Consider the following 15,223-nt stretch of genomic DNA (forward strand, 5'->3'; position numbering starts at 1 on the left):
CTTCCCACTCCCACTCGTCGGTAGTCGCTGAAGCGGAACTAACCGAGGCTCGGTCCGTAAGCTCTCGAGCCACGCGGTGCGCCACCTCATTGCTACCGTCTGGTAGTGTGTGAGCGGGTGTCCAGATGAGATGGACACTTCTTTCGTGGTTGTTACCTAATTTTAGGAGTCGTAGTGCCTCTGGGGAGATTCGACCATTGGCGAAGTTTCGTATTGCCGTCTGGGAATCACTGATGATTATATCTGCTTGTGTTTGTGCTATGGCTAACGCGATAGCTATTTCCTCTGCGGTTTCTACGTGTGGCGTGTTGACTGTAGCGCTCGTCGTGCATTTTCCCTCGTAATTTATCACCACTGCTGTGTAGGCGCGCTTGTGTCTGTACCTAGCTGCGTCTACAAATATGGTGTCCTTGCTGTTACCGAATTTCTTTTGTATATCGCGTGCTCTGCTTTCCCGCCTACCCTGATGGTGGGTGGGATGCATATTCTTGGGCATTGGAGGGACTGGTTATCATGCCTCTGATGTGTCTGGGCATATATACTTTGACACCATGTTTGGCATGATACCCTATACCCAATGTTGGGGCTGATCCAATATTTGCCTACCTGTTTTAGTTTTGGACAGGCGTTCATATTGTGCTATGCGTTGTGCCTCGATTAGCTCATCCAGTGTATTGTGAAGACCTAGCTGCAGTAGTTTATCGTTGCTGGTGGTGATGGAGAGTCCGATTGCTTGCTTGTAGATTTTTCTGATTAAGCAGTCTAATTTGTATCTTTCTGACGAGTACCATCGTAGGTACGATGTGACGTATACTATTCTGCTTATTACAAACGCTTGGACTAGCCTAAGCAGATTGCCTTCTTTCATTCCACTGTGTTTGTTGGCTATTCGCTTCAGTAGTCGCATGATTTGAGATGTTATATTGTCTAATTTACGTATGGTCTCTCCATTGTAGCCGTTACTTTCAATGATGAGCCCCAATACTCTGATCTTGTCAACCTTGGGTATGGGCGTACCATCCGCGGTAGTTAGGCGAATTGCCGGATTGTTTCGTTCCTCGTAGTTGCGTGGTTTTCGGCCACGTCGCGATGGTATATAAATGAGGAGCTCAGATTTCTCAGCCGAACACGCCAGTCCGGTTCCTGCTAGGTATTGTTCAACTGCTTCTATTGCACGTTGTAATGTGTTTTCAACCTGTCCATCGTTGCCATCGCTCACCCAGAGGGTGATGTCGTCAGCGTAAATGGTATGATTGAGGCCATCGATTTCCTGTAGTTTTGTTGGTAATCCAATTAGAGCCAGGTTAAACAGCATCGGTGATATTACTGAACCTTGGGGCGTACCTGCGCTTCCACTCTGTAGTTCTTCGGAGTTAAGGTCTCCTATCCTAATGTGTGCTTTTCTATTAGTAAGGAAGTCTTGTATATAATTGTATACTCGCTGGCCTACGCCTAGCTCATTTATTCTGTTTAATATTGTTTCGTGGGTAACACTGTCAAACGCCTTCTTTAGGTCCAATCCTAAGATAGCTTTGGTGTTCCGACTGATGTTATCTATAATTTGATGCCTAAGTTGGAGCATTGCATCCTGTGTAGACAAATTTCTCCGGAAGCCCAACATTGTAGGCGGGAGAACGTCGTTGTCCTCGAGATAGTTGGTCAGTCTCGCTAGGACAGCGTGCTCCATGAGTTTGCCCACACAGGACGTGAGTGAAATGGGTCTCAAGTTCTCCAACAGCAGCCGCTTGCCTGGTTTAGGTATTAGAATAATCTGGGCCGTTTTCCATTGCAGTGGTATTGTACCGGATAGCCAGCATGCGTTTATATACTTGGTAAGTTCTTCTAGAGAGGCATCATCGAGATTTCGGATCGTCTTGTTAGTTATTCCGTCTAGTCCTGGCGCAGATGTAGTATTGAGCTTTTGTAGAGCTGCTCTCAATTCCGCTTCGCTAATCTCTTCGTCTAATTGTATGTTTTTGGTGCCTGTGTAATCTGGGTGAGTTGTTGGCTTAGCCCGAGATAAATACCTTGTGGCTACCTCATCGATAAAAACTTCTTCAGTTTTGTCATATGCATGCAAGATTTTGTTTATGCTTTGTCTGTACGTGGCTTTACTTTCCTCAGGATTCAAAAGGCGCCTGAGGAAGTTCCACGTTCTGGATAATCCTAACTGATTATCCATATTGGTGCATGTTGCTTCCCATTCTTGGTTACAGAGCTGTTGTGCGTATGCTTCTATATCTCTGTTAAGTCGGGCTAGCCTGCGTCGCAGCGTCCTGTTGTGTCTCTGAGTTTTCCATCTCCTCAGAAGACCTTTAGCTTCCCACATATGTAGGAGTTTACTGTCTACCTGTTCCATTTGCGCGTCCTGGTGGATTATTTGTGTGGCTGAGTTAACATCCTGCTTCAGCTGCGTGCTCCAGTCCGCGATGTCGGTGATAGTATTATCCTTTTTCTCGCGAATTTGTCTGAGTTTGTTCCAGCCTACAATTTTCAGTTGTTTGTCCTTGGATTTGCTTGGCCCTGCTTTAACCGTGATTTCGAGGATATCGTGATCGCTGCCGAGATCCTGTTGGGTGTTAAGCCAATTCGCATCCCTAATGTTCTTTGTAAAGGTGAGATCTGGCGTAGTATCCACACTAACACTAGGCCCTCTCCTCGTAGGAGTCGACGGGTCTGTGATGAGGGTAAGGCCCTCTTGTTGTGCGTCTAGCCATAGGTGTCTACCTTTGGAGTTTTCAAAGCTGTATCCCCATGCCGTATGTTAACTGAGCAGGCACTTACTGAGATATAATAGACTCACTGAGGTGCCCGTGCCTTACATTTTCATGATGTGGGCGTTAAAACAATGTGGCTCACGACCTCTCCAAGCTAACTGCAAATATATGAGTGCTAGTAATATTGTGCAGTAAATACCTGCTGCAGTGTTTGGTAAAGTGTTTGGTCTAGATGTTAACGTTTTTTTTTCATTTTTTTAAAACAAGCACGGTATGAGTTCAGTGATAAAGTATAAATCTTGAGTGACTTATAGTAGAAATCTCGCCACTCTCTCAAGACACGCGAGAATTGCTTTGAGGATGTGACACGCACCACGTCAGAGAGCAAATCAGGCGCTACACATCTGCCATGTGTTTGTCAACATAGCATCGTATACAGTGTCTTCGGTAATATCGCTAAGTCCGGATGTCCATAATATCCGCAGTGTAGATGTATGTAGTCGTCGAATAGTACCAACTGTGACGCAGCGATCACAAGTACATCTGATTTACGAATGTACTGTCAACAAAAAAGGCATATTCTTTCTTTCTCTTTTTCTGTTTTCCTGTAGCTCGGAAAGCTTGAAAGTGACTGTTTCTGGCGGCAGCCATGTCCCATTTCTCTGGCGTTCTTCAGTCCGTCTATCGTACTGTTAGAAACATAAGATAGAGGCAACAAAATTTAATTTCATGTTTTTTTTTTTCATGTCGTTATTAGTTGAAAAAGAAAGGGCCAATGTAAATGTGACAAGAATAAAATATTCGCTAGGGAACTCTGTATACGCAACAAAATCTTGCCACGTGGGCGTTTTCACCCTAACTAGAGGCAGTCACGATTGCCTGTAGCCGACTATGAAATTTCGCAATATCAACTCTAACGCCTTAGACGCTGCAGAGCAGCGGTAATTACGCACAGCCTTTTTGCTTGTTTGTGTATCAAGAATTTATCGACTGCAACGCGGAGGCAGTTACTGCTCTGCTGATGCGGCGCCTGCGTTACGACCGTCGCCAATGGCTAGGCTACCGAACGCAACGTTTCGCTTGGCGCCGGTTATAATAATATAACCATAGCTGGCCGCACCAAGAATGCCCAGTGGTTTTGGCGAGCGCGTTGAGACATACGTTCACGAGAAGCCAGGATTAGGCTAATGAATCAGTAGAAAACGGTTTATTATTATTTGTGATTTACAAGCAAAAGGACGTCTTTCCATGCCGTAATCCGGGGATTTAACCAAAGACATATTCCAGGCTTTCCAGAATGGAAAAGCCAAGTGCTCAGGTGGGTGCCGTGCTCAGCCGCCGGTACTTAATGGCCGTGGCCATGCTCGACGTCAGGGTCGCAGGCGGTGGCCGCGTCATGGATGTCCTTGATCTGCTCCGTCTGCAAGGACCGCGAAGTTGGGTATATTATCGTTTCTATAGTAAAAACACGACATTATATCCTGTCGTACAGATTCTGCCATTACCATTACAATTATTGGATCACTGTTATTGCCAGGTACTGCCTATGTAACATATACATGCCATACCCGCCGCAGCGGCTTTGTGGCTGTGACTATCCGCTGCTGAGGTCGAGGGCTTGAACCCGACCACAGCGGTTTGAATCTGACCTACTTTAGCTGCAGGGCTTTCTTTTCCTGTTTACTCAAAGAGTAATTCTCTCATTTATTGTTCGGATTCGGTAACTAATCGAGTTGTCTCCAATTGCATCGCTTGTTTTCGTTTTACACATCCAGTGACGCGGCGATATGAAATGTCCCTTCTCTCTTCCATTTCCCTCCCTTTGTGTATTGCTGACTTTTTTTCTTTGTCCCTAACGGAGGTAGTGGGCTCGGTTCCCTTTTCATTGCCTTGGGTCAGGGCTTCTTAAAGTCAGTACCCTAATATCAAAGCCAAAAGATTAAACCAGCAGCTTAAATTGACATAAGGATGCGTATATTACTTTCTTGGAAAGATTTAGTTACATATAACATGGTTGTCACAGAAACATCGAGGCTCGTAAAGTGTAAAAGGAATTGAGAAAAATAGTGGAATAAGCAAACATAAAGTTCGCACTAGGAGACACGTGCCCAAAATTAAGAAGAGATGTACTTACGGTGAAGTACTTTGACATAGCTCCTTCCTGTATTGTAAAAAGGAAGAGAGAAAGAGAGAATATATATATATGGTGTAATTTATGGCACATCTCATTCATGTTTCATTAAAATCCTGGCACTCTTAGGAGATTTTATTTCACATTTATGTCATCTCCAAGACATCAGAGCCCACATTCATAAAATGCTCTCACACTAGAATTGTTCGTATACAGGAGAACATTCAAGTGAATACAGATGCGGGACATATAGTTAGTGAATCCGTCCGGCCAGTGGCAAACATTACTTACGGACGAGAAGCTTTGTGAATGTGGCCTCTGTGTCCCTATCCACAAACATTATTGTTCCTAAGTGCCTTCTTCAATTGTCCCTCCCCGCATTGATGCCATCTCATTTTGAAGTCAATAAAATCCTTGCATAACAAGTCTTAGAGTGCAAGCATTAATTCAGTGCATGAAAACTCGGTAGAATGTGAGGTGCACGAATATCTCGTTACGCAATACAAATAGCTCAGTACAAAATACGGAATAAGATAGGGGATGACGAAGTGATTTAGTCACGATTTGGTCATTGATATGCCACATCTGGAGGATGCAAAATAAGAATATCTAGCCTTATTCAACTTGCGTATAAGTGCTTTATTTCTTGCTTTAATAACGTGAATCGCAACCAACTCATCCAGCTGTCTACCCCACCAAAGTCCAGAACGACATTTGCCTGTTTCATGTAGCTCCAGAGACTTTGTACTATTGTAGCAGTGGAGCGTAATGAACATTTTGAAACACCCTCTCGGTACATTCATTCATATATCAGAGCACTGCAATGCATGTTTTTGCCATATTGCTAAAGAGTAATTTTCATTCTGATATGAGTATTTCTTGGAAGTGGCACCTCAGTTGAAAATAATTTAACTTAATTTTTCCTATTGCATCATTACCGATGCTTCTGCAAACTTATCTCTCTCTTTAGATTTCTATTTGTGGCACTGCATTATTTATTTATCATGACGATAACTGCGAAAGTCACTGAACCACCAGGCAAATGTGATGCCCTTAGTAAATGCTTGAGAATCCTCACTGAAAGAAGCTTCACTGAAAGAAACACGCACCAGGTCGTTTCCTTCGCACATCTTTCGGATGGCACAAGCACGGTCAGAGCAGCCCAGTTGCTGCACGGCATTGTCAAAGGCGGCGTTGGTCTGAAAAATAGCACAAGTATAGCTGAACCAAACGCAGTCTTGACGCTATCTAGCATGACTCTCACTGTGACTGAGTACCACCAGTAGGATGTCAGGCTACTCAATTAGTTATACCGGCCGTCACAAGTTATTGAACCGCCATGTAGCGCCAGTGAAAAATGAATCTTCTGAAACTCCCCGTCAAGCTGAGAGTGCACTGACGTTCTCGTCATGATTCGTATGCCACATGTAAGCCATGCACAAAGACTTGCCAATAAATTTGGTCCTCTCGCCAAAGCAGCGAAAACATTTCTGCGTCAGGACACTGAGCTTTCATAAGGCTTTCGGGGAAATGTTAAGCAATTTTGTCGGCACGGCCATCTGCATTAGACAGAAGAAACGTTAGAAAGGAGTGCCAGGCACCGCCGAAGTGGTGTCGTGTGGTCTATAACTAACTTCTTCGTTCCTGGACGACCCTCACAATTCGAATACAGCGGTTTCTCAACTTTGTTCGAAATTTTACCGATAACTTGAGGTTTCATTTTTCATCGAATTCTTATTTAGCAAGGAAAAAAATGTGGCATACTCTAAAGGCCTTTGTCCTGCTCATTGGCACTGTTGACATCCGGTCTCTTTTGCCCGCGCTCTGGCAGGTCCGAATGTACAAAGCGCTGTTTGAACTACATCATCATTTCCAAATAGAATAGATGTTTCCATTAGACGTCACTAATTTGTCAGTTATTGATGCTCGATTTAAAACGACATATCTTTCACCTCTTTCTATCGTTTTCCATTCCTGAGTTGTGGTAATTTACTCATTACAGCAGGAGCGCAAAACTTCCCGCCGTTTACATTGACAGGAAAAGGAGCGTTAACGGTGACATGTTCTAATGAATCCCGCGTGTAACTCCGTGTTTATGATTTACGTACTTCTTGCGGAACTGGTGGATTTTGCTATATTCATTGCGGGCAACGCACCTACAAGCGCTTTTTGCTGATCAATTGATCAAGCACAGCTGTAGGGCGAAGTCTTCACCGGTGCAAACCTTGTAAACTCCGTCGGAGCTCGCGGGTACTGGGAATACCAGGCAAAATGCTATCCTTCTCTAATTATTTACGCACTGGCTAAGTATATCACACTGACATTTACGCATCCACCTAAATTGAAAACACGAATTTGCGTTCTTACCGATCTTTTCTTTTTTTGATACCATGGTGCGAAAACGACCAGAACACGAATGCACATGAAATGTACACCACAAGCGTCATTTCATGTATCTTCGTGTCCTTGTCTCTTCCGCGCCATTGCATCAAGATTAGCTATGTACCAACTGGACAAAGCATCAGTATTACCCCTTTAGCACGTTTTATTTAAGCGAATGCCCCTTTCTCATGTCCCTCTGATATTGAAAAGCGTAGCCGAATACAACGGGCTAGAACCAAATATCCGTGGTACAGTGTAGCTTATTGTATAAGCTGCTGTTTATATATGAAAGCTTTTATTTTTTAAGCCAAACAGGGTATAACACTCCGAACAGGGCGCGTTCTACAGTAATTACAAATTGTCGCCGATAGGATCGAGATGTTATATGCTTCCGTAATTTTCACTGGCAGCCATTTATGGTAGCCGCCTTCCCTTATCACGCTTTGGTCGCCAAAGCGTATATCCAAGTTTACAGGATCAAAAATCACTTATAACGAAAGGCAGTAATCTTACCGTGGGGGTAATATGCTGCCTAATGCATTCCAGCTCCGTCAACAACACAGGGTCGCTCTTCTCTGCAACAAGAAGAAGAAAATAAATTATAGGGATCCAACTCGCATTTGTTGGAGTCCATCTTAAGTGAGATAAGCTGAGCACAAGTATAAAGTCGAAAGTATAAGCAAGAAAGCCTGTCATTGTACACGTTGTGCCTATGTTTCATTGTATGACAAGGGCAGCATTAGAGGTAGGGTGAAGGAGCAACTCACTAGAGAGATAACTGAAGCAGATATGATAGACCGAGTAGCAGAGCAATGTGTCGGCACCCTCGCCATTTCCTTACTTGGCAACCAAATTGCTTTTCTGCGCAAGTATTAAGAATGCTGTATTGTTTTCCGTTGCCTTTCATCCTGTACGCCATGTGCCTATAAGTATGTGTGTGGTATGCCAGTAAATTAGTTGGAAGTTAGCACCTTGTGCGTATCGTTTCTGCGGTCGTCCCTTGTCTATAATGCTTTGTGATTTACCTATATGTGCTATATGTGCTATAACCTACTAGCTCAAATTTCTGTTTTACTCTTACGCGTAATGGTGATATTATTTTCGTACACACTTGCAACACTGAAGTGTTACACGCAACTCTTCAGTGATGAAAGGCAGAAAGAAGGAAACCGACCACTAAAAGAATACAAAAAGATGTTTCGTCTCCGCTGACGGGAGATTTGTTCACAATGTAGTCAAGGAGGTGCGATACAATGTTTATAAGGCTTTAAACTCCTCAATGCTCCTTTTAAAAGACGGCCAACCGGTCTTCTTTCTTACTGAAAACAATCAGCGCGCATTACAAACGCAGTGAAGAAGACGGGCACTTCTCTCTGTCTTCGCACTGCTTGCCCTGTGCGCTGGTTGTTTCGACGATGATTCCATAAAAACAACACGTCCAACTATCCATCATTTAACGCTCTTATTTGCCATACATAATCGCACGCCCAAATTTCTCACCCGCTGTGAGAAATAGGCGCGCATAAGTCCTGACACCGCTTACATTTCTATCACACGCGATCTCATACCAGTTCTGTGTACACACACGGCGAGAACGCTTACTGTCGCATGACGTTCGTTGTCTTTGAGAGTCTTCGAAAGTTATGTACTGAATGAGGAGAAGAAAAGAGGAGTCATTGCTTCCTTTTGTATCCGCACCAATTGATATGACCATGCTTCTTAATTATGCTCTGTTTTCTTTTTTTTTCTTTGCCGCCTCTAGTTTTCCTATTTCATGCTTCATGTGCGGATGCGTACAGATGTTATCGAAAAGAGGGAGAAGGAAGATACTAACTTGCCTGCTATTGTGTGCGCGCAGTTAATTAGAGCTCATTAGAGTTGAGAGGTGCACTGCGTAGGTTTCACTCACAAGAGCTGAATGCACCACAAGGGTACTAGCTGCGCAATAAGACTACGAGAACATTTAGCGTTTTACAGGCCTTTGCGTTCCATACAGACACATCTGTTGACAGCTACCCTCTATAAACAACATTAATTTCAGAAGTATGATAAGCTGTTCACAGTTACACTGACTCTTCCGGATGCTCAAACAAAAAAGCCGGGAGGATTACAAATCAGCCACTGCATCGCTCGAGTGTAATATGCAAATTTTTACATAAATAAATGTGCCCGCACGGGTTGCTTACTACGCGACTAAGGGTACAGACACAATTAAACGAATATCAGTAGTAGGGAGACGTTTTGCAGAGTTTAGGATCAGCATGAGTGCGTCAACGGTTGCCTGTCGTGGAAGATGGGAGCCTCTGCCGAACTTACTGCAAAGCTCCAGGTGATGGGCCGAAGTCGAAGCCACGAGGGCGACCACGAGCAGGCAGGAGACGATGACAGCCTTCATGTTGAGTGTTCAACTATGGAATTACTTACCGCTCTTTCAAGATAGATAGGAGAGATACTGACAGCGCATGGCTCCGCGAATCGCTTATATACCCGCTGGCCGTACGTTTGTTCACACCGACGGAATAACAACATAAACACAACGGAAACAGGAACAAGAGGAACGGGGAGGGGGCGGGAGAAAAAATAAGATAAGGTCGCAGCAATGTGATCAAAGAATACAGGGCCCTGATTGGTCGAACCGTGGCGAGACTCGCCGTTCCGACTCTCTATTGGCCCTCCCCACACCCATCACCTCGACTACCACAACGCACATGCGATTCCGGCACGCGCTTCTGTCACGAGCCCCGCTTAGTCAGCGTTCGCGCTCCCAGCTCGTGGTGGAGCCGAGGGAGGCAAGCCCCCGGTGGGGCAAGATTCAAGGCCGGCTTCGCGCGCTCCGTCTATGCGGTGCGGGAAAGGACACGAAGGAGCCAAAAAAAAAACACGCCGTTGCGCGCGACGCTGCAACCAACTGCCGAAGAGGTCGTGCTCTTGCTGGCTTCCTTTCATTCTTTTATTTTCTTTATTTTTTTTTTCGGCTTGACACGTACGCATGATGTCAGCTACGCGGTTGCAGAGCTTTATGCGAGCGGAATAGACGTGCTGAACGAGGAAATGCAAGCGATGGAAGACTTGGCCGTCGGGGGTTGCAAGACGCGAGAAATTGCATTTTATTGTTCCGTCGACGGGGGCCGTGAAAATGCGGCTTTTCCTAGCTCCTTTTGTGATCGTTTTCGTTTCGTGCATGCGTGAGTACGTCCGTCTGTGTGGGCGCGCGCAGAGGCTGCCGAGGCGGGTGCTCGTTAAAAGGCGTCGTAAGCGGGCCCCGCGTTGACTGCTTTAAATAAAGAAACGACGCGTCCCGACGAAAGCGACGATCGATGGACGAATGCCCGGAAATGGTCTCACCATGGCTCGTGAGCGAGCGCCTTGGCTCCACTGCCCACCTTTCGAATGAAATGTGTTTTGACATCGGGCCAAGTGTAAAGTTGGAGCGGGAAAATGCTGTTGTGTCTAGAGGGGTGATTTTAGGTTGTTGCGAAATGGGCCTTGCTGCGATTTTTCTTGCACGAACGTCAACATGCCCCAACCGCACGAGTTCTGGCGTCTCGCGCCTCACCTCGCAAACGACGATACCCGAAATTTAATTTGAAATCATTTTGGTCATGAGATTCAATCTTTCGCTCTTGAGACGAAAAATTACCGTGGGGAGCGAGATATATTTGATGCATTTCGGTGGCAAGATTCATATACACTCCCAGAGGCAGAAGTCGCATTCATTTAGCGTCACCCACTGCATCTTCTCACCCTCTTCATTATATTCATGCGCAGTTTCAGCTGCGTCTCGGCCCATTTTTGCACTGTTTAGTACCATGAACAGCTATAAATCAGTGTGCCCTTTCTCGGCATAAGGATTCGTTACCCGTCTAACCACAGCACTGGGCGCTTATAGGCTGGTCATTTCATCGTTAGCAGCAGTAATTCGGGAATTTTCAAAGGGATCTGCGCTTTTTATGCTTGTTCTGCCCAGAGCGCTACTTCCCACGGACTTCTCGAAGATTGTGAAATAATGACGAGAGGAAATTAGGTTTTGACGCTGCACACACACAAAAAAAGCAAGGAACGTTGCCTTGTGAACAACACTGTAACGTAGACATGGTGTTCACCATCACGCAGGCGTTACTGTATGACGTTCTATCACTTTTATCCTGATTACACAAGCCAAGCTCAAACTATATAGCGGCGCCCACAGCTTTATCTTTTTGTAGTAATTAATTTGTATGCAATGTGCTGCATGCGATCCTTCACTGTGATCGTCTGCGATGAATGTGAGCCGGTGTGATCCTGTGCCCATGTTCTGCGCGCGCGTGTGTGTGTGTGTGTGTGTGTGTGTGTGCGTGCGTGCGTGCGTGTGTGTGTGTGTGTGTGTGTGTGTGTGTGTGTGTGCGTGCGTGCGTGCGTGCGTGTGTGTGTGTGTGCGTGTGTGTGTGTCTACATACTTCTTATTTTTCACTTCCCTCTCCCCTTTTTCGCAGTGTAGGGTAGCAAACCGAACTTTTTTATTCTATTTATTTCCCGGCCTTTCTTTATTTCGTCTCTCTCTCTCTTTCTCTCTCTCTCTCTCTCTCTCTCTCGCGCGTTTTATTAATATTTCTGTGGAAAATGGTTTGGCTCGTCACAGTTCACAAAAATTGGTTTCGACAGTATATAGAAACGCCACAGGCGTTTTTTTTTTTTTTTTTTTGAAGCCAGTAGATTTTGTCGAAACAACCTGTGGACTTGTGGTCTTGCATGTTTTTTGGTGAGTAATGTATGTATTTTCATCAAACGATATATTAATGGCCTTTAGTTTACAGAAAGGGCAAAGTCTTTAAATAGCCAAGGTAACAAGTTTGTTATAAGGCAATGTAGTCCTCATGTAAGACCCGCCGCGGTGGCTCAGTCAGTTAAGGCGTTGAGCTGCTGAGCACGAGGTCGCGGGATCGAATCCGCGCGCGGCCGCGGCGGCCGCATTTCGATGGAGGCGAAACTGCAAAAACGTCCATGTGCTTGCGTTGTAGTGCACGTTCAAATATCACAGGCGGTCAAAATTATTCCGGAGTCCTCCCCTAGGTATGTCTCATAATCAGAACTGGTTTTGGCACGTATAACCCCAGAAAGACGAAGAAAGTCTTCATGTAAGAAGCATATAGACAATCTATAGACTGTGTAAGTTCACTTTCATCACGTATGTAGACGGATACCAAACTTAGAGGAACGGAGACTGTAATAATTTTTTTTTCAATAGCTTCCGAATAGTTACAAGGCACCGAGCCTCAGCGAGTCCCATTGGCAGGCAATCCTAGAGCTCTTCCTTTACACTTGGAGCGAGCGGATGACTTTGTCCGAGCAAATATGACCACTATACACCTGCACATGCACCATCCGTGCATGGTTCCGATTATATCGTTCATACTAGTCGCTCTCATATACGTATATTATACAAATATCGTTATTTAGACCACTAACAAAAAATCACGTTATCTTGAGGAGAATAACGATCCAACAACAATGAATCTTGGTGGCCTTCGTGCCACTAAGGCTGTTTCTTACGCTTCCTGGAAATATGGCTATGTGTCTCGCAGATCGATTGCTTTTGAATCAGCGAGATTTCGCCGTGAATCGACAACGCACACGACCTGTTGCTGCGCAACTTGTCGCCAATGCATAAAGGATATGACTGCGCTGCATGAATGGTTGCAGAAGTCAAACATCTCGACAGTGGTCTGAAATTGAGTATGGATGCAGCACGGAATAGTTCATGCTAGCTGCGCACTTGTGCGCAGGGTGTGGCGCAAGTCGCGCTATTTTTGTGTTCGCGAACGTATCTCCGGCACAGGTGGTTTCCACCGCTATAGAAATGACTCACTTTGCGTACGCTGAATAACTATCGTCGCGTGACGTAGCGTATTGATTACAAACGAAAAATGTCGAAATGATGCACCTGGACGAATGCACGGATCACGAAAACAAAAATCGTGTCTTTCTTCGAATGTTACTCAAGCTCAAGACATAGAGCATATTCCTCTATAATGCTGTTCATTTCGATGCTGGACTGTACCTATGTACTGGACCGAGCATTTGCTGATTCGGACTCGCTTGGAGGGAGTTGAATTGTCTAACACATAAATTCTGGTGAAACCTACAAGTATATCGGAGGAGGTAGACTTATGACATGTAAACTTAGCAGTCACCTGAAAGTGGCACGAAGCTACTGACAAAAATGTGGGTGCAACGACTGCCTCGGAAAGGTGGTGTACCGCAGTTCAATCCCCTAAGTATGATATATGTTTCTTCAACTGCGGAGCTCCATTTCTGTAGAGTACATGCTGGTTGCATTAGTTTCGCGTGATTTGCTAATAATTGACTCAAGCGTCGCTCTAAATACCAGTTTACGCTAAGTAATACAAGGTACTTTAGGAAGTATTTTAAGGGGGTGTTCTTTTACAAAATATGGCTTTCATCTATACGTGTGCTCCATAAGATGGGGCCCGGTAATAGATGGCTTCCACTTAAAAGCACTGAAAACTCTGGTCGATAACATTCATGAATATTCAGTTTTGTTTAGCTTACACTTAGGAGTAATGGTCAGCAATCGTTAAGCGGAGATCTGAGCGAGCTTTCTTTACAGATAAAATGCTCTACCCAGGCATTATGGCGCAGGCATCATATTTGCTGCCTTTGATTAAGGATGTGCGAATATTCGAGAATTTTAAATACCTAATCAAATATTGTTGAATATCGTTCTATTCGATTCGGTTTTCAAATCAAATAGGACAATAAGGAATTCGGTCCTCGATTCGAATAGTCACTACTTGCAAATGCTAATATTTTGTTACAGTTTTTGAATAGTTCACATTCCAGCTATGCACGATAGAAGAACATGAGACAGGAGCAAAAAAATTAACAAAAATTATTCAAACTTCCCCCTACCCCAGTGGGTAAAAAAAAACGTGAAGTTACGTAGAGCGCGTTGCGACGGCTCAAGGAGCCAGATGTTTCCAGCTAAACCACTATCACTCGCGCTCAAATGTCGCTCGGACGATCTCGAGTGAAGCATTAATTATTTGATATTATTGTGGCATCATCTGCAGTGATCATTCAAACTAGAGAAAAAAGTGCTTTTCTCGCTCTACCGTCGCTGCAGTCAAGGCGCATTTCCGTTTTATTCGCGAAAGTAAAGACAGATGCTAACGAACTGGCAAGAAGACTGCCTTTTAAACCTTCATTCTGGTTATTCATGGTCACGCACCCTGCAAAGAATCCTGCTTATTCGTTTAAAGTGCTCCAATTGGGCTTTTGATTAAGCGTACTTTATAATATGTCAACGTAATTTTATAAAGCTGATGATTATTCGAAAATTCTTCGAAGAATATTTGATATTCGATTCAATTCCATTTGCTCTTGGCACTGTTTAAACCGTATTCGATTCGTTCTCAAAAATTTCTATTCGCACACCCCTGCCGTTGATAAATTCTCGTTGGATAGTAAGTTCCCTGCTCTCCAAATGCCTATGCGTAAAAGGCGAACGCGGAACTTTCATTCTCGTCGTCTCTAGGTATCTCAACTCTACTCCTGCGTGCAAGTTGTATATTTGTAATATTGAACTAGCGTCCCACTCTATCTTCACCTTTTCGTGTCATAAAAAAGAAGGTGCTTCCGTTCCTCGTTCCAGTCTCTAATTTTTTTTTTTTTTTGAGCTCATGTTTTATGAAAAACAAAACATGTTTTCTGCTGCATTCTTGGATACTGTTTTTCGCAGTCTCAAATTTTCTCAGCGTTGTTTTGATCAAAAGTTTGCCAAGGAGGTGATCGATATTCGCTTCTGCCACCGCCACCCTCTCGTATTTCACGTGCGAAGGTGACTCTTCACATCTCGTCTTACGCGCCGCCGACTGTTTTTGCGTTTCATGTTTTTCTCAGTTCCTCGGCTTCTCACTGCAAAAATAAAAAAAACTGTATTTTCTCACCAGCAACTAATTAAGCTCCTCCTCCGCTGAATACTTGTAGCTTACAC

The 15,223-nt window shown here is 44.4% G+C and overlaps 1 protein-coding gene across 1 annotated transcript; it reads right to left on the reverse strand.

Annotated features, from left to right (window-relative positions):
- Window positions 1-3,896: 3,896 nt before the first annotated feature.
- On the reverse strand, window positions 3,897-9,702 carry LOC119436802 (antimicrobial peptide microplusin). Its single transcript, XM_037703791.2, has 5 exons — window positions 9,547-9,702; window positions 7,744-7,805; window positions 5,958-6,047; window positions 4,852-4,878; window positions 3,897-4,137 (listed from the first exon to the last, which is right to left on the reverse strand). Exons 1-5 carry the CDS (start codon window positions 9,623-9,625, stop codon window positions 4,063-4,065), a joined length of 333 nt encoding a protein of 110 aa, XP_037559719.1. The 5' UTR covers window positions 9,626-9,702; the 3' UTR covers window positions 3,897-4,062.
- Window positions 9,703-15,223: the final 5,521 nt, after the last annotated feature.

Source organism: Dermacentor silvarum, chromosome 1 (assembly GCF_013339745.2).
Source record: "Dermacentor silvarum isolate Dsil-2018 chromosome 1, BIME_Dsil_1.4, whole genome shotgun sequence".
NCBI lineage: Eukaryota > Metazoa > Arthropoda > Arachnida > Ixodida > Ixodidae > Dermacentor > Dermacentor silvarum.